General features: G+C 34.3%; 2 protein-coding genes across 7 annotated transcripts in view; one reads left to right on the top strand and one right to left on the bottom strand.

Annotated features, from left to right (window-relative positions):
* Positions 1 to 19,829, bottom strand: part of LOC147073988 (uncharacterized) — an 895,029-nt gene that overhangs the window by 665,814 nt on the left and 209,386 nt on the right. The window lies entirely within an intron of this gene.
* shep (RNA binding motif single stranded interacting protein alan shepard) overlaps positions 1 to 19,829 on the top strand; it is a 226,130-nt gene that overhangs the window by 6,543 nt on the left and 199,758 nt on the right. For 4 of the 6 annotated variants that reach the window (XM_085944280.1, XM_085944277.1, XM_085944279.1 and 1 more), the window contains exon 2: positions 12,789 to 12,887. In XM_085944280.1, coding sequence (XP_085800406.1) covers positions 12,789 to 12,887 — 99 coding nt within the window. The remainder of the gene's footprint in view (positions 1 to 12,788; positions 12,888 to 19,829) is intronic. The other 2 variants (XM_085944281.1, XM_085944278.1) reach the window with 1 other exon arrangement.

The raw sequence follows: 19,829 nt of genomic DNA, 5'->3' as shown, positions 1-19,829 counted from the left end.
CCTGGAACTTTTGAACTTTGTCTGGTGGGGTTTCACTCGACAATGCAATATTACTTTGGTATCGTAGCAGCGAGAGTCGGATTCCCCACATCACCATGGCGATCCTAATTTGCCAGACAGGTAGACAGAACGAAGGAGTGAGGAGGGAGATATTCGCAGACAAACAAGCATGGTTCCCAGCCGCAAACCCTTGCACATCTCTGATTTTGGCATATTGAATTATATATGTGTGTGCAGTACCTATATGAACATTTACCAAAGAGTATAATTCACCGGGGTGGCAAACTTTTTTCTAAAATTCTGTCAAATTATAATATAACAGTCGCATGTCAAATAAATAAAAATGTAAAGAAAAAAAATACTCATCATCTTACACAATGGTTTATGAATTATGAGTTTCAAAATTTACCAAACTAATATAAAAAATAACTGACTGTATATTTTCTAAATTTACCCTTTTTAAATTTTTTACAATTTAATGAGGTATTTATTTAAAAAAAAACGTTTTAATTGTTACAATAAGTGCTATATTTTAATAGCACCTCTCTTGGCTATGCTAAATTTTAGAGCGAGATAGACAGTTTTGACTGTATAGACGGCTAACTTATTGTAATAATTGTTACAATAATTGCTAATACTTCGATACAAACCTACCCTAGATAGCTGCCATAGCGGCTAAAATCAGTCTCGTATATAGAATAGATGCGCATGAGCGAAACGCAAATCATTAAAGAGCATGGGGTATTACTTATTTTTCCTTTATGTTAGGACTTCATCTGGGAATCGTTACCCTCATGAATTGACTATCGAAAAGCTTTCTAGCTGGATATTTGGAATGTACCCAGAATAGTGTGGAAGTCCGCGGTTGTAGCGACGACAAGCTTATTAAATTTATATATAATAATAATATGTTTAACGGTACCTATAACATCCGCGCTACATACATATTTATCGGTGGCGAAGGGGCGCACTAAACTTTGTCAGTCATAAGTGAGAATACAAATTGCAGATGGTGTTGGTTAGTTTTAAAAAAATCAATTAAACCCTGCATAAACCAAACTATAATAGATAATAGTCACAAAATATTTGTCTATCTATAAAATAATCTGAAATTATGTTTTATCTATTATGGTTTGGTTTATAAAAATAAACCAGCGCCATCTGTAATATAATGTATTCTTAATTGAACGAAAACCAATAAGTATCTACCTATGACTGAAAAGTGTGCATTATTTTTGTCGGATCTTAACAGCCTACCTCCACCCCTCGCCACTGCTATTTATTTATAAACCACCTACGAAGTTTTCATTTAATTTCAGACTAATGATCTAATCATTAGACTCTAATTAATAAGAATTTTAAATAACATATTATGTACCAGTAATAATTACATTGTGGACTTTATTTAATAAAAGAATTTTGTTTTATTCATACATTCTTAAATCTTGTGAAATTATTGAATAAAAAAAAATAGTTAATGATTTTTTTAGCAAGTTCAAGTAAGTTGCTACTAAAAATCTTGTAGTGATCCGTGACGTCGGTTAGTAATTAAAATAATACTTACGCCCTACTTTGATTTAAAATACAAAAGCCGATCGCCAATAAAGTAGCTCAATTTAGAAGTCGCTTCAGTGAGTATTAAAAAGGCCAATAGTTAAAGTTTGTCGTAATTAAGTATGACTCCTTTAGCATAGCGGACTATGTGCGTAGGCGCGATACCCGAGAGATGCAGGTTCGATTCCTGCGGGGTGTCTTACTTTTTTCAAAAAGATTTTTTCTATTGGTTATTATAGATTTTCTTAGAAGTGTTTTCAAAATTATGTATGTTCAATAATTAGAATGTTACATTCTTAAATCTTGTGAATTATTCGTTGAATAAAAAAATAGTAATAATAATCACTTATAAACACCACAAATAAAGGTGCGACTGATACAGAGAGATACAATATCCAAGAGCCGGCTGGTGTAGACAGACAAAATCTTTTGGTCTGGCCGCCCGTGTGCGCGCACGCATTGTACACAAGGGCGCTCCGCTGTAGGTAGTCACTATGAAAAGCCAAGTGTTTTTTCTAATTTTTGTTTATTCTCCAATATTATTGAGCTTTTACCATACTTGTACTTTGTTTTAAGATTTAAGGGGCCGTGCAAAAAAAATTATTGAGAAGCACTGCTCTAGTTGATCGAAGGTTATTCGAAATAATATTCGATAGAATACATTAGGCTCGACGTGTAGGTACAGTTTGGCTTCCTACGTTATCATCATCGGTGGAATGCGTTTATCTGACAATATGTCAACACATTCATAGAATCTATGTAGGTACATTATTTTAACATTCCCGGAATAAATATTTTAATAATTACATGCTTATCTACATCAGCACGAACATCGTATTAGGGACGTGCATCACCATTAATTAAAATATAATTAAATTTGCTGTTCGTATACACAAGGCGATTGTTTTATCACCAAAGTGCAGTCACAGGGGACATCCTAATCTGTTAGTGTGAATTTTATTTTACTATCATTTTCAAGTTTCCATATGGGGTATAGTGTAAATAAAACAGTCATGTTTTCTTAAAAATAGCCACCATCTCATTCAATAACTCATTCATTAGGAGTCATCTCTTACTAAAATATCGTATAAAATATTGCATATTATTTATGTAAAATTCGTTCCCCAAAAAAGAATAAAAAACACCTCATTTTTGTACTGCAGCCATTTTGGTCGCCATGTATGGATATATATATCTTGCCCTATGGACTACCAACAAAGTTTTACAACATTTTTTAATTCTAGCATCCTCAAAAACATATAATTTGACAATTAACTTAATACTTTTGATTTAATGGGGGAGCAATTTGGGATACATGGCCGAATTTTTTTAAGGCTATACCTCAGTTGAGGCATGGTCTAAAAGTATCGTGGCTAGGCGATGCGCGGATTGTGCAAATGACGCGTGCCGAATGAAATATAATTCATCATATAAATCCAACATGCGTCCATTTAATGTTCTGTTTATTGTTCTATAGTAACAATAATAATATATTCATTGACATGTTTTATTTTTCAAGTAAATGTGTAACGTTTTCTAGTCATCTTTACACGATTTAAGAATTAATACCCCCGTCGCCATCGCGAAACAAATTGACGTGTTCACAGCTCGACGTTCGCTCTCCGATTGCCAGCGAGTCCAAAATTTCGCCGCACCTATAGTTGAAAATCGAGGGTATACTGACAAAACGCATTATTTCAGTTTTTGCTGTTTTTCTGTTTTAAATGCCAAAATGTATACAATTTTACGCTCTACGTCCTGGTAAAACGCACAAAGGCATAGGATATAATGGTGAGAAAATAGAAACATTATTAAATCATGTTGTTAATTTTTTATTCTGATAGAAAGCATGATATTGACCTAATGCGTTCTGCGTATACAAAATACAGGACTTGTAACATGTCGCATATTGTGTTTCCCATAAAGGTTAGTCTTTATAATGTAGAAAAAATGTTTTTAAATCATAAAAAAATCTACGTGGGAGAACGCTTTGGAAAAAAAATGAAAGTCCTTTTTACGATTATCTCAGAACTTGTTTTAATGAGTTAATGCTTTCTGTCAGTATAGCCACGAAATTATTTGCCGTTTCACTGATGTACCGTCTTAGTGTGGATCAATATGCCAAGTTTGATAGTTTGCAGTTTTCCTCTAAAACCGTTGCTTGCATGGTTAACTATTTGCAATTTAACGTATTATTGGCATTCTTGTGGATGAATGTATAAAACAGTGCAGTTATAAGAAGTCATAATTAATAAACCTGCAACTGACCTATTTTTTTTTATATAGTACACGTATTTATAATAAGTTATAAAGTTGCAAACGCATTTATTTGCTACAAGCTCATAACCTTTTGATATCAGTATCGACTTTATTTAATATTAGATTATGTGTGTAGGACTTACATATTATAATAATAATAGGTTTTAGTTGAGATAAAGCGGTTGCGTTTAATCATTTGTTAATTATTATAAATATTTATAGTAATTTCTAAGAATCTCTATTTTGAATCACATTATTTATTTTAATCAAAGTTCACTTTGGCCTTGTTTAATAATTGATCTAATAAGTATTAACTATATTATCGTTATACATAATTTATATTAAAATAAGATTTTGCGTACTTACTGATTAAATACAAGTTTTGATTAATGTTGTATTGCTTGTACTAATAGTATAATAATATATTTTGTTTCAATCATTTACATAGGCAACTCGAAATTGTCATAATGTAAATTGGGAGCATTGAGAAGATTACTATAACTATAAATACGATTTTATATAATATTATGTATTTTATTTTTATGGTCACGTCAAATACTTACTGCCAGCAGTAAATCCACTCATGTGTAAACGGGCTATAAGTAAGTTTATTTAAATTTCGAACAAAAAAACGACGTTTTGTTTTTCAAATATTATACCGTACCGAACAGAAAAAGATTTATATAATTTTCTGAAGCAAAATTTATTCTGTTATTTCTATTGTTTGTAAATGTAACAGAAAAAATATAACAGGTAAAACATTTCTTATGAAATATTATGCAAAGGAAAACATTCCCTTTTTAACATTTCCGATTGAGCTAAGTTTACAATGGAAACTTCGCGATTGTTTGGCATTTTGATATTCAAATTTTGAAATATTTCGCTGGGAATTTGTAAATAATAATAATATCATTTATTGCTTACTTACATGTTATATTTTTGTCAAAAATGAAAAGAGGTTTTTTATGTACTTTAACTGGCAAACTTATTGTTCGTGGAATGCCTTCGTACCAAAGAGGAAAAATGCGCTTGTTCCGGTTAGTGGCGGGAAACTCGATTAATTTAGTTCGGTGTCATTTTTAAATACGAAATTCGAATAAATTCGAACGTTACCATTCATTCAGTGAACTCAAAATCCTCCCTCGGTCATGTGCGTTGCGTTTGTGTGTACCTTCGCAGAACCTAAAAATCTTTCTGAACATTTATGTTTCTAGCGATTGTCTGTTCTTCGATATGGGTATTATTCCCATTTATATTTTAGGTTTATTTTAGTCAAACCTATTACATCGCATACCTCTGTTTTTTAGCGTTTCTTAGTTTTTCGTTTTGTTATCCATACCATGCTGCTTCTAGGCCTCTTTTTTACAAAGAATCTTTACTTACTTTATGACGTCTAATATGCAAAACCGTACTACAGTAATACACGTGATAGCAAAACGAAACTGTCATATACTGTTAGGTTAGGTTGGGCGAAGTAGCGATGGATGGAGGTGGACTGTTCAGATCCGCCATAAATAGTGCACACTAAATTTTATCAGTCATACGTAAATATAAAATATTTGTTTTTATTGAAATAAGACTTAAATTTTCAGATGGTGTTGGTTATTTTTTAAAAATCAATTAAACCCTGCCTAAACTAAACCATAATATTTTTGGGCGATACGACAAAATTGTGCACACCTTTTCATTAATACTTATTTCTTTTCGTTGGATTACATATTGTTGATTATTTTTTTAAAATTCATTAAGCTCTGCCTAAACCAAACTACAATACATAAATTATATTATCATATTTAAAAAAAATCCAAAGTATGATTTAATTGTAAAATTTTCGATATTTTATAGATTTACTTCAGGACTATTAAATATTTTAAATATGTGGTTATGCGTTGCAATTTGATATGATATGATGATTGATGTACTTAAATGATAATTCCCGTGTAGAATTTAGGAAACACTGCTGTAGGGCATAACACTGCCCAACATTAGTAATATGTAGGTGGGCCCGCTTCAGGATGTGGGGGCCATGACTCTACTTCATAATTCAAATAAAGGTTAGGGGCATAGGTAAAACGAAATTCTCTCGACTACACAACCTCGTGGCTCACTGCTCAAGGCGTTGGTGATAGGGAGATGTATTGCAATTTGGTTGCCAATTTTCGATAGAAGACAGCACCAATAGAAGAAGAAGCGTATGCCATATCAAAGAAATTAACATTTCATGGAAGAAATCTGATAGAAATGATACAAACTGCATTTTGTAAACATTTGCCATAATTTTATCGGTTGCATGAAAATTGTACCTACGTAAAACATTTTACCATGGCACAGTTCGCCGTGAGCTTTCTTATCGGAAAGAGATAACCGTATACTATACGGTCTCCAATTTAATTAGATTCAATACGAACATTAATTCAATTTGCATAGCTGATTTTGGCAAAATTCACGAATTCAAGAATGAAAACCTTACCTAACAAATAATCCAGTGTATCGGCTATTTTCAAAATTTGTTTGCTGCTGGCTTCCTGTACAGTGTAAACCGACAAGAACCGTGTTTTATTTAGACATGAATTTTATATCAGTACTATACGACCCAAAGAGGTTGGACGGTCTTTAATATACGGCCATATATATGAAGCGCCTAGTTTAAAAAGCCCCTAAAACGATTTTAGGTAGGTAGTTCTGAGAAAAACGAGAAAAACGATTTTAGGTAGTTTTGAGAAAAAATAGAAAAACTCATATCTATTAAATCTATGAACTTTATGTAATTATTTTTTAATTCGTACAGTCTAAAGAGTATTTTAGCTTATCGAATTTAAGTGTATTAGACAATCACACCAAACTATTTTAGCGGGGTTTGAAATTTTCCCTAATTTTTGATCATACGTATTGAGGGTTTTTGGCGTTTTTTATAGTTCATTCTTTGGCCGGCATATAGGTAACAAAAATATCCATCTAAATCATTGATGTACTACTGGATGAATCATATGCTTCTTAAAATGACGCCCGATTTTCAGCGACTCGGCCAGTGTTAAAACTTACTGTTTTAATATCAGCGGACTTAACTCGATAATATAAGCTCACTTAATATTTGTCTCGAAAACGACCTGGCAATAATTATGAGTAAGCCCGATCTAGCTTGCATCTTACTCTAATAGTCAGCGCATGACGACTTGCTCTGTCCGCTCAGACATGAATTTTTGGTAGCTTGCAAGCTTTGGGTCGCAGACACCCTTAGGGTCACTATTCCAAGAACGTAAATTTAGTTTTACAGCCAGGGCAATAGGGGTGAAATTCGGGAATCCATGTTAACGGTCTTAACGAATTATACCTACAAGGAAATATTATAAGACGATATTCGTAATATCTTCTTTTGTGGTACATTTTAAAAATGACACTTGTATGGGAACTCCTCATCTAGTAGTATATCAATGATCTAAATACATATTTAACTCAAAAATTTTCAAAAGCCGCTTTGAAACTAGGCGCTTTGTCTCCGATACAAAAATTCACGGTGAAGTGTGATACTGCGAACTATATACAGTATCCTGACACGAATTTTATCGTAAAACACGTGCCAATTCGCGCTCGGGTGCCACGGTTTCAGCCTCGCTTCCCAAGGGCATCCCCGGGATGTGTCGGTATAGTTTTCCGTAATGAAGATAGTATCTCGCGCCACCAGCAATATCATCAATCATGTTCAACGTTCAATTTTCCTCGGCGGATACTTTCACGTCGCCTGCGTCGCTGTTTCGAATCATTATTCAAATTGTCTTCTGAGTTCCAGTGGCGTACGAGAGCGGCAAGGTCGTGAGGGTCAAGAGCCGGGTGATTTGATTTATTGTGTTTTTATGCGGCACATTTTACTTTATTGCGTTTTTATTAGCCGATATCAAAATAAATAAACAAGTGTATTCTTCAGGCGAAGAGAAGCGATCATTTTTATGTGATAAAATTGTAGACATTTCTTCTTTCAAAGTTTTTTTGTATCTATTCACTTGTCTCTATGTTCATTCTGTTATCTTTGTAGTGGAGGGAGGTCGGTTCAGTGGTAGTTGTAAGTAGGTATACAAGGGTCCAAGGCAGCTCGCTGACAGGTTTGGAGACCCCCTATCAAAACCATCATGGGTTATATTTTTTTTAAATAAAATTTTCACATTCAGATTGTGGAACAGAACTAAGCATCTTTTTAAATTTTTCATACTCTACAATCCTATGTGTATCAACTGCCCGACAAGAAGATCTAGGCAATAACCGGAAGTCGCTGGAGTCGAAGTGCGATTAACTAAATAAGAGGGGTTTATTAGTTCACAGTTTTAACACGTGGACAACTCATCGATAACCGGAAGTCGTTGCAGTCGAAATGCGGTTAAAAGTAGGAGGGGCTTATTAGTTCACAGCTTTAACACGTTGACAAGAAAATCTTGTTCGACAGTTAGTAGGCATCCTCACGAAGGGGTTTCTTAACAGATTTTTGTTTTACGAGAAATGCTTGTTAGCCACTTTCTCAACATATTACGTTCATATCGAGCCAAATACACATTGAAAAACAGCATGTGAATTTGTCAGACCCTGGATTCGACCCCGAGATCCATGACTTTGTAAGTCGACACGTTACCGCTTGGCCATCATGCCGACAACCTCAACGGCTTTATGGAAAACCGCCAATGAGTAAGGCCACGACTAGAATGATGCGCTTGTCTAAAGTAAACATGTGTAACTTCCATTACTAATTTTTTTATCATACAATTGAATTTGATATTTTTTTCAGCATACATACCTATACAATTTAGTAGCAAGTATATATCATTATCTTCAAATCTAGAACAGAAGTCTTCAACTTTTTGTCCCGTTACCCACTAGCTTTTTTTCTGTTTGTAATATGTTGACGAAATCCTTCAGGTTTAAGAAATCGGTCTTATAGGCCATCCATGGACTGAAACCGTATGCGGTTTCGAACCGTGTGCTATACTAAGCTTATCTTTTCTGGTCATGGAAATATATTTCCACAAAGTATATTATAAGCATCTGATCGTATCCGTTTATACCATACACTTACACTTACAAATTTAGAGAAAATATATTTTCATGAACAAAAATCATAAGTTTAGTATGGCACACGGATCTAAACCGCATACGGTTACAGTCCATGGATGGCCTCTTAATCTTTATAAAACTATGCGACCGCGTTACGGGTGTGGTAATGCGGTAGGTAGTAAAAATAACAATAAATACACCGATTGCTATAGCTATGAGAGAATCAGTGGACTGTATAAATTATATGTAATTTGTATGTATATAATGATAATGTAAATAATGGTAACGGGAGTCGATGGGGTGGCTGGTACATACCTAGATATAGGAGAATGTTTTTTCTCAACATTTTTTATATTAAGTATATATTACAAACAAAATTTATTGTGATCAATATGTAGGTACATACTCGTTATGCTTATATATATTATCGTGTCCGGAAATTTGTACGTATGCAGTTCGCCGTATCACATTTCACCGTGAAATATTGTATCAGAAATATATGGCCATATATTGAAGACCGTCCAACCTCTTTGGGTCGTATATTACCTACTTACTGATATAAAATTCATGTCTGAATAAAACACCGTTCTTGTCAGTTTTCACTTTACAGGATGCCAGCAGTAAATAAATTTTGAAAATAGCCGATATACTGGATTATTTGTTAGGTTAAGTTAGTTTAGGTTAGGTTCGGTTTTTATTCTTTAATTCGTGAATTTTGCCAAAATCAGCTATGAAAATTGAATTAATGTTCATATTAAATCAAATAAAATTGGAGACCGTATAGTATACGGTCATCTCTTTCCGACAAGAAAGCTCACGGTGAACTGTGCCTCGGTGAAATGTTTTACGTACAATTTACATGTAAATTATATTTAAATTTGACTTTGCCCCTTACCTAAATAATATGTAGGTACATCTCAGAAAACCTCCAAATACCTACGCCCTACGCTGTTATATAGAACGTCTTGGTATACCGCTATAATAAACAAGTTTTATTATTATGAGCCGATTTCAAAGATAAACTGGGAGATAAAAAGCGAACGAAAATTTTGCGCAAGTCATTGTGCCATCGATTAGATGTATAACCCTGACGCCTGCTCTGTCGGCTAGACTTGATTAATATTTATTCATTGTCAGTAGCAAATTCTCCATTCATGACAATCCATAATATATAATATTATTAAAGATAAATAATTTAAATAATAAAATAACACCTCAGAAACATACATCTCAGAAAAAATCGTATAGTGTAGCCAGACCCATAATTCGAACCTGGGAACCACGACATTATCAGCCGACGCGTAACTTCGGCTATCATGAGCGGCATCGTATACCACGCGAAAAAAGTTTCACTCCAATTATAGAAAATATATTTGTACCTAATGTGACTTGAACCCACAACCGCTGATTGGCCACGCCGACTTGATACCAACCATGGCCAACTTTGAGTCATTTGAAAAATTTGCTATGTCATATGGAGGACGGAATAATTCCGATCCCTCCTTAGATTCATCACTTTCAACTCTTGATCCTCAGTTTCAGTACACGGGTAAAGAGGACACTTTCATGTCATTAAAGATAAAAATGACGGCAGAGCAAGTCGAGATTTTTTTTATTTTCTAAAACTCTTTCTTTAAGCACCAAGGTGCATGGTTGCTAGATTAGTCCCATGCAGTTTCGTTTCGGAACAAGGAAGTGTAGCACTATTTTTTTTCCATTCTGATACGTTTATAGAGTCATGGAAGGCGGCCGTGCACAAACCGCAGCTGTATATACATGGCGGGTGAAGATGGAGTAACTCAAATCATTAACCGCAGTCTGGTCAGTGTGCTTTAACAATTAAGCTATCGATGCGATATCTAATCATGTAGAAATCTCCTAACAATATGTAATTGAGGTGGTATGGAGCTGAATACTGCTACTGCCATTCTCATAGAAAAAACTGACACTCTGCGTACTGACATCACGCATAGGGGGTGGGGTCGTCAAAATAGTATCTATGGGTTCGTGAACCTTTTTACGTAGGCGTGCCAAAATTTCCCAAATATTATTTTTCGACCGTCAGTCGTGCCGAGCACTTTTTCATAGGGGAAAAAAATAAAAAAAAATGTTTTTAAGAATTATATTAAAAAAAGTTTAAAAATTACAAATTGAGTTCTATCTTTCAGTGTCTCTAGCAATCTAGCCGAAGGCATAAAAATGTCCTCGTATCTTTTATTGTTTGAATATTTTTTTTACTTGTTTTAAAAAAAATCAAAGAGATCGTGGGGGCATTTTAACCACGCTTCTTTCACAGGTTAGTGCAATAATATTACGTGTGATCCAGAAAGCGTAAGGACCGACCTATACAATTAAACGTAATAAATGCTTATTATTGAAGAGTATTTGTCAGCTATTTTTTACACCACAAAGCGATCTGTCATTTATGAATGAATTTCGTCGTTTCCGTTTCCGCAACGATTGGTAAATAATATTGGTGAAAATCATATTAAAAACCAAATAAATTACAAACGGCTATGTTGTCATTATGTTTTAATATTATATAGGTACATATCTATATACTTACTTATACTTATATTTATTTGTAAAGCTTTTTATAAATTATTTTATGTATTTTTTCTCTTCAAAATAAAACATTGGCGTGCCATGCAAAATCATCTCGCGTGCCATAGGTTCGCCATCACTGACTATACTGTATCAAAACCTTTTTCTCTAGACGTTTGGAACTCCTTGACTCTTTCCTCGATACGTAGGTGGCTAGAAAAGTACAGCAATTGCATTTTAATAGTGACCGTGACAATATCACATGTAGAATTTCACCCAATTTCGCTGTAGTAACATCGGTGAGATGTGAATTGAGCCTCGCATATAACTAGTTCAAACATGTGATATTGATAGTGGCTCCTGACATCAGATGTGAAACCGGATATCCGATATTTGTCACGGGCAGGCGTTTAAATACCAGTGTTGCCATTTTGTATGCTGATAGTAGTAATTTTGATAAATTGAATAATGTGTAATTTGGTTTCGATAAGCCAACGCAGTGATGTATCTAGATATTTTTGTGCCCTGTACAAGGTATTATTTTCGGTGGTTTATTTTTTGTTCTTGAAAAAATACAATAAATTTAAATTATTATCATTAGCCGGGGTCGATCCACTACTCTCGGTCCTTTGTTCTTTGCTGCCGCGTACATCCACCGAACTTTATGAGTTCGTTTATAAAGCGGGCTTTAGGGAGTCTCTGTCATCGTTTAGTGCCCCTTGGGTACATATGTATGATGATATACTTATGTAGAGTGGTCCACTTGCTGAGCGACATGTCCAGTGCATCTGATCGGTGACCTCTGTCATATCGCGTACTAATTAATTTAGTTATTTTCAGTCGAAATTATTGTAAATGAATCATTCTTAATAATAGTATTGATTACCTGAAATATAAATATTCCTATAATTATGTAACCAAATGTCATGAAGGGACATCAAACTGAATTTGGGAATTGGGAATATCAAACTGACCCAAGAGAAAATTCCAGCCGAGGAATAAAAATACAATTTCAGAGTAAAAAACTTGGTGTTAAAAAAATGCGAGGTACCTATGGCAAATGTTTAACTTTTGTTTCATCCCATTTAAGGCCCTCTCGTTGTGCGCTCTTTGCTTTTACACTTGTTGCCCCCTTCCTAGTTACGGCACTTAACTAACGTGTCACCCACCAAAGTGTGACATTGTGACGTATTTTATAACGTTTAATAATATTTTATTAACATCCGATTGTAGATGGAGCATATGACTACCACACCGATCGCCGTGTCGTAATTTGTAGGGTAATCATGTCTGCAATTCTTGCCATGTGCATATTTTGGTGTTTTTATCACCAGATAGGTTAGTTTCAGTGTTTACTGTCTCCCGACCTTTGATCTCTGTTTAATTATTCGAAGATGTTGTCTGTTTCAGACCCATGCCAGCGTGAGATGCAGCCAGGCCGCGTGCCATGCCCCCGACCCTCGAGACACAACAACCACGGCGCCTACTCCAACGTAAGTCTTGCATTTTACCAGATATTATCTCTACTCATGTTTTGCTAGATACTATTAGTCCGCCCTAATGGTAATACCACAGAACAGATAATAAATAGAATACCGATAGGCCATATTCAATACGCCGCATGGTAAAGCAGGATTTTGAATGTGTGAGTGTCCTACGAAAATGAAGCACGCATTATGCACGTGCAATGGTGTGTGTAATACACCAATATTAAATTAGCGTAAATGCATAAACCGAGAGCAGTTTTCAGTATTTGACGTAAAACGTATTATAGACACGTGTGTAAGTTTAACCCGGATTCTTCCTTACTCGAGTCGGTTACCTGCTATCGCCTTACCCGTTATGTATTTCAGTTCCCATTATTTCTGAGTTTCCTGGGTAATACAGTCTAACTTGGTTATTTCGAGGAAGATGGAACCGACTGAATTTGCTCGTTATATCAGAGAATAGGTATTTTTCGGTACGGTCACATAACACAAAAAGTCGCAATTGAAACAAAAATACACAATTAGAATTTTTTCCCCAAACAAGCATGGCATTCATAAACTACAAAAGAAGTTGTTTATTATGATGAATGCTGGTAGGTAGGTACCTACTTACTTCACAAACCTTGGATTTTTTTTTCAAATCTTGTCGGCGAAAACACCAATTAGGTAGGTACTTAGACACTTAACCAGTGTCATAAACGTAATCCGAATCCGGCGGCATCCGGTTGGATCGGATTTTATTGCTTAGGGTCGAAAACGATCCACACATTAAGTTTTAAGAAAATTGTTGACGATATTTTAGCTTAGTATATCCGATAAGGAGAGGAGCTCGTTATAAAAGTGAATAAATGTATGGAGAAAATCATAAACTAAAATGTCAACGAATGTTTCTTCGTTACATCCGAGATCTCGCTATATCCGTGATCGTGATAACCGAGTATATAATGTTTTATATTTATTACAAAATCTCGACATCTTTGGGTACGTATACTCACTCACTCTTATAGTGTTAAGAGGGCTCGCACATCAGAACTCGTCGCATGCGTCTTACGACGAATTCGTCGATGTGACGTCATTGTAAACCAAGAAACAAACGTTATCAAATGGAGCTTCGCAGATTGGCCGATGCAACTGCGACGCTGCGACACTGCCGCATGCGTCGAGTTGCGTTGGCCAGAGCCTGCATTTATGTTTATAATAATATGTTGGCTGACGATATTAGACGGGTACCTATTTGAGTATTTTTTCCTCACACAACATTGTGCACCTGCGTCATAGGGAAATGGCGATTAGATATCATGCTAAAAGCCAACCGACTGTGATTGCCCGATAAAAATAATTGTTAATAACCGTTTCAAAGAGATATTTGTTTTACTATTACCTTAATACAGTGATTCCCAAGCAGCTTCCGCAGGGATCCGCGAGAAATCTCGAAACAAAAATGATACAAAAATAGAGACATATTGAAATCATTCTAGTGATGGTGTCCGGAAACTTGTACGTATGCAGTTCGCCGTATCTCACTTATAATGAAAGGAAATATATGGCCGTATATTAAAGATCTTTCAACCTCTTTGGGTCGTATAATACTGATATAAAATTGTCTAAATAAAATACGGTTTTGTCGGTTTACACTTTACAGGAAGCCAGCACCAAACAAATTTTGAAAATAGCCGATATACTGAATTATTTGTTAGGTTAGGTTAGGTTTTCAATCTTGAATTTTTGAATTTTGCCAAAATCAGCTATGAAAATTGAATTATGTTCATATTGATTCTAATAAAATTGAAGACCCTATAGTATACGGTCATCTCTTTCCGATAAGAAAGTTCACGGCGAACTGAGCCATGGTGACAATATGTTTTACGTGAAATTTTCATGTAACCTTTAGTTATATCATGAAATGTTACGGATATAGCATATTATTGAAATATATTAAGTTAATTCGTGTATGTACTACTAATGCACCCAGTTACGTTATAATATTGAGGCGAGCACTACGCTGTGCCACTCCTCTCGGTCCATTGCCACGTTTCGCTTTCAGTCATGTGAGACCTGTAACGCGTATATCGCTTTTGTAGCACCGATGCAAAGTTATCTAAGTAATACTGATGTTATTATATTTATTTCAAATATCTTTTGGTTAATTATCATTCACAAACCCTAATGGCTACTAGTAATATAACCCATGCGGGTATGCAGGTCATGCGTTACTTAAAGGGGTCAAATTAAGGAAATAATACAACTTTTCATAGTCGTTTCCGTGAAGATGACAATTATTTCACGTATCAAATCATATCACGATTTTAAAGTTTTTCTTTAAGTATATTAATGTAGTTAAACTAGCCACAAAGATAATATAATAAAATGTAGTAGGTAGTTAGATAAAAAAAATACATAAAGTGTGAAACTAAACATTGTATGAGTTGGCATTTCGAGTAGACATGCTAAAGTTTGGCAAATCAAATCACTATATAGATATTGTGTCAACCATGAAGAGGTTCCCCGAGATTTTACAATGTGCTTCAAGGGTTCCGTCAATCAAAAACGTTGGGAATCACTATAATTCACATCTAATTTAGATGGACGTTGTTTTATAATTTCTTAAAATAATTAGATTCCCAATAACTATATTTGTCACTATTCCTACGATATTTTTTTCTTCTTCTAACCTTAAGGTGACGCATCAGTGAAACGCCAAATAATTTTCAACTGTACGCGCGACGAAATTTTGGACTCGCTGCCATTCAGTGAGAGAATATTGACCCAGAAACACGTCACTTTGCTGCGTGATGGCGACGGGTCAATTAATTCTAAAATCGTGTAAAGATGACTAAAAACGTTACCCATTTACTTTAAAAAGAAAACATGCCAATGAATATATTATTATTGTTACTAATAGAACAATAAACAGAACATAAAATGGACGTATGTTGGATTTATATGACAAATAATATTTCGTTTGACAGGCGTCATTTTCACCCGCCACCCGCAATCCGCGCATCGCCTAGCAACGATCTTTTTAGACCGTGCCTCAACTAATGCATGGCCTTTATATTATTATCTACCTTATATTTTGTTTGAAAAAATACCCACAATATGTCATTATACCTGTTATTATTATGTTAAAATAAATTAATAGAATTGAATTAATCACGATGTGTCCGACTTTCGACTTAACCAATTTGCTTCATAAAGGTCATTTTATAAACTTTATCTTAAGGTGATACATCAGTGAAACGGCAAATAATTTTCAACTATAGGCGCGACGAAATTTTGGACTCGCTCGCATTCAGTGAGAGAACGTCGAGTTGGAAACACGTCTCTTTGTTTCGTGATGGCGACGGGCCATATAATTCTTAAATCGTGTAAAGATGACTAAAAACGTTACCCATTTACTTTAAAAAGAAAACATGTCAATGAATATATTATTATTGTTACTAATAGAACATACGTTAAAGTGCCCACCACCACCCGTCATATATGCACAACCGTGGATATGCACGGCCGCTTTCTATGACGCCTTAAACGTGTCTGAAAGAAGTGATTTTAAGTGCTCATTCCGTCCCGAGACGGAGCCGCACGGGACTGATGCTGCAACCATGCACCGTAGTGCTTAAAGAAGAAAGTTAAGAAAGAAAATGTTGTTACTAATAGAACAATAAACAGGACATAAAATGGACGTATGTTGGATTTATATGACAAATTATATTACGTTTGACAGGCGTCATTTGCACCCGCGACCCGCAATCCGCGCATCGTCTAGTCACGAGACTAGACTAGACCATGCCTCAACTGATGTACAGCCTTTTAATGCAAATAACTGAGGGTAATTGTATTCTACAAATTACAAAAACAGAAAAACAGGAAAATTACCCGGACGACGAAAATATAATAATATATAAATAACGTCTGTAATAAAGAGCTCACCACGATCAAGATAATATGCTTACTATCTACTTATAAATAAATACTACGACCCATATCTGTAAAACAAAAAAAAACAATTAACTTTTAGCCAGCGGAAGTGGTTAGGACCAATCTATTTAATATTCACAACATCCCGACTCGTCTTTAAGACCACAATGTAACATTAAGATAACATTGCTATTTATATATTTAACAAATACCGTGAAAATAACGTGGTTAAGCACAATAACTTTGTAGAATTCTATCTCTTAAATAAATGGAGTAATATTTAATACCTATATTATTAAAGTGAAGCAGGAAAAAATCTCTGGTGTTGACGTTACGACTAAGTCGCAAATTTTGCGTAAAACGTCACGGCAACAAGTTGTACAGAACGTACTATATAACGCGAAAGACTGACATCATTTTCAAAGAGGAAAAATGTGAAAGGATATACGACTACAGTCGCAAATTTTAGGCGACCAAATACACCTAACCATTATTATTAAATTTAGAATTTTTGAATGAAAAATCACATTATATATATCGCTAATGTTATCCATGGCTACCTAATAAAGAAACGTCAAAACAGGCCGCCAAAATAGTGGTTATAAATAAAAGAGTTTATAGTCGACATCTTTCAATTAATGCACCAACGTAAACCTTAAACAATATGGATGCTAATATGTCTACCAATTCCTTCACCCTAAAAACGTTGCCTAACCGCCATCAAGTTTAGTGATGTAATTTTTACACAAAATAAATTTGGAAAACATGATTAACTGTCGCTAGATAATTGATCCATCTTGTGAACATGATATGTTGGTTACTACGTATTTAATAATTTATAGAAATAACATAATATTATAACTTTAAAGTACATACATCTTTTAAGACCGCTATTTCGTATAGGAAGGAGTCTTCTCTTAAGACTTTTTGGTATGTAACGTAAGTTGTATTCCCATTCCGTGGTTAAGGGATACACGCATACTTAAATAGACACTCACAATCTGTACTAACCACATAATCCGCGATCATGCTCTTAAAACAGTGGCGGCTTAAGGTACGTGGCGGCCGGGCGTGGGCTGAGTTTGAGGATCCCCCTGGTTGAAATAATTAAGTCGATCAAAGCTAGTTTATTGCATGTAATCAATCTACGTATACGTACATATCGACTATTAAAAAGAAAAAGGACTTAACCCACACAAATCAAATTTAATAAGACACAAAAACGTATTTGTAATGTTTTTCGGTCAAAGTTAAAATATACAATAAACATAAACCTTAAATGTATAATGATAATTATTTTAATGCTCTATGTTCTCAATATGATATTATTTATTGAGGTATTTAAACAAAACCTAGTAAAAAATATTGTTAAGCCTTTTTTCCCACTTCACTTCCTTCTTTAAACAAAATGTATAACCTAAATTCAGATAATAATTCGGCAATTTCATCTTACATTCTTTGGAAACAGCGTGCATTTAGTTGTGTTCAATGTTATTATACAATAAAACCTTTTTTTTTAAACTGTGAGTTAACTCCTTTTACCTTTCTACAGTTGATATATAATACACTTACTCACCCAAATACTGGGTTTATGTATTATTTTTATAACATGTTTGGATGTACCCTTGCGAAATTATAAAACTATATAATATAAAGCCTCTGATTACGAAAAATACTTTTGTTTAAGACTTTGGATTCTCCTTTCATCAAAGCGAGCGCCGTCTGAGTTTCAAAGAAATCCGGCACTACCTAAAAACTAATTATTGATGATTAATTAAAAGTAGGTAAATAACTTCCTTTTGGTATTATGGAAAGCATTGTGTACACTTCCTCTGATAATGAATAATTACTCTGGCGTATGGAAAGTAAAATATAATATTTATATAAAAAAAACACTGTAATTTACCACTATATTCTTTGACTGAGAATTACTATATTATCGACCTTCGTATACTTGCTGTTGGGTTTACAATCCAGTGAAGATTTTGCCTGTATTCTGAAACGGTTTCTTAACAAAATTTTACGAGAAATGGTTGATATTCATTTGCTTAACCTATTAGGTCCACTCTCTTATATATCTGTCAGATACAGACATTAACCAACCCATTTTAGCATCACTTTTATAATACGTATCAGGTTTTCTTCAACACCATCGAGGTCACACATTTTATATGAAGGTTGTAAGTGTGAGGTTTTTGTCATCTACATGTCGATTTGTTGAAGAGAAAAATTTAGATTTGCTTATTACTAACTTAAAAGTCTACGGTTTATGGCCGAGCGGTTACCACGTCGGATTATAATTTCGAGGGTTGTTGTTTTTCAATTGTGTTTGTACTCAAACTATGGACCTAATAAGTAGAGCAAGTGTCTAACATCCATTTCTCGTAAACAAACAAAAAAACTGTTAAAACAACCTTCACTCTTAGGATCGAATATGGTATATAAAAAAACTTTTATTCACTGGTATATATTTCTTTATTTTTATTTACATGTTTGCGGGAAAGTTTAATTTATAATTTGGTATAACACACGATAAATTACATTTCGATATATGCGTAGATCGTTGATCAACGGCGTGGATAGAATTTAGAATGATTTAAATTTTGAAATCATTTTGTAAGACGTCTATATACGATGGCTTGGATTAACAAAAGAGAATGAATTTTAATATTAATACTATCGACCGAAGATACTTGGTGGAATTTGAATTTAAATACTAATGGATTTAAGTTTTGTACTATTCCATTTGTGTCGTTTTATGCGACCCGGGTTTCGCCTTTCGGTATCTTCAGGCACCAAAGTGCCTGACATCGAAACCCGGATCGCAAAAAAAAACAATTGAAATGGAATAGTGCAAAACTTAAATACTTTAGAATGAATTTTGGTGATGTCCGTAGAAATTACGATTTGTATATATTATACAGATTATGTAATAATAATTTATCGACAGATAGTGACATCTATAATAGTTGTAACCGGCTCCTAAGTATTTTTATATTAGAAACAAGTTTTTATTATTTAAAACAAAAT

The sequence above is a fragment of the Rhyacophila brunnea genome, unplaced genomic scaffold (assembly GCF_057557595.1).
Source record: "Rhyacophila brunnea isolate RB1 unplaced genomic scaffold, BYU_Rbru_1.0 scaffold_17, whole genome shotgun sequence".
In the NCBI taxonomy this organism is placed as follows: domain Eukaryota; kingdom Metazoa; phylum Arthropoda; class Insecta; order Trichoptera; family Rhyacophilidae; genus Rhyacophila; species Rhyacophila brunnea.
This window is presented reverse-complemented; position numbering and strand designations above follow the sequence as displayed.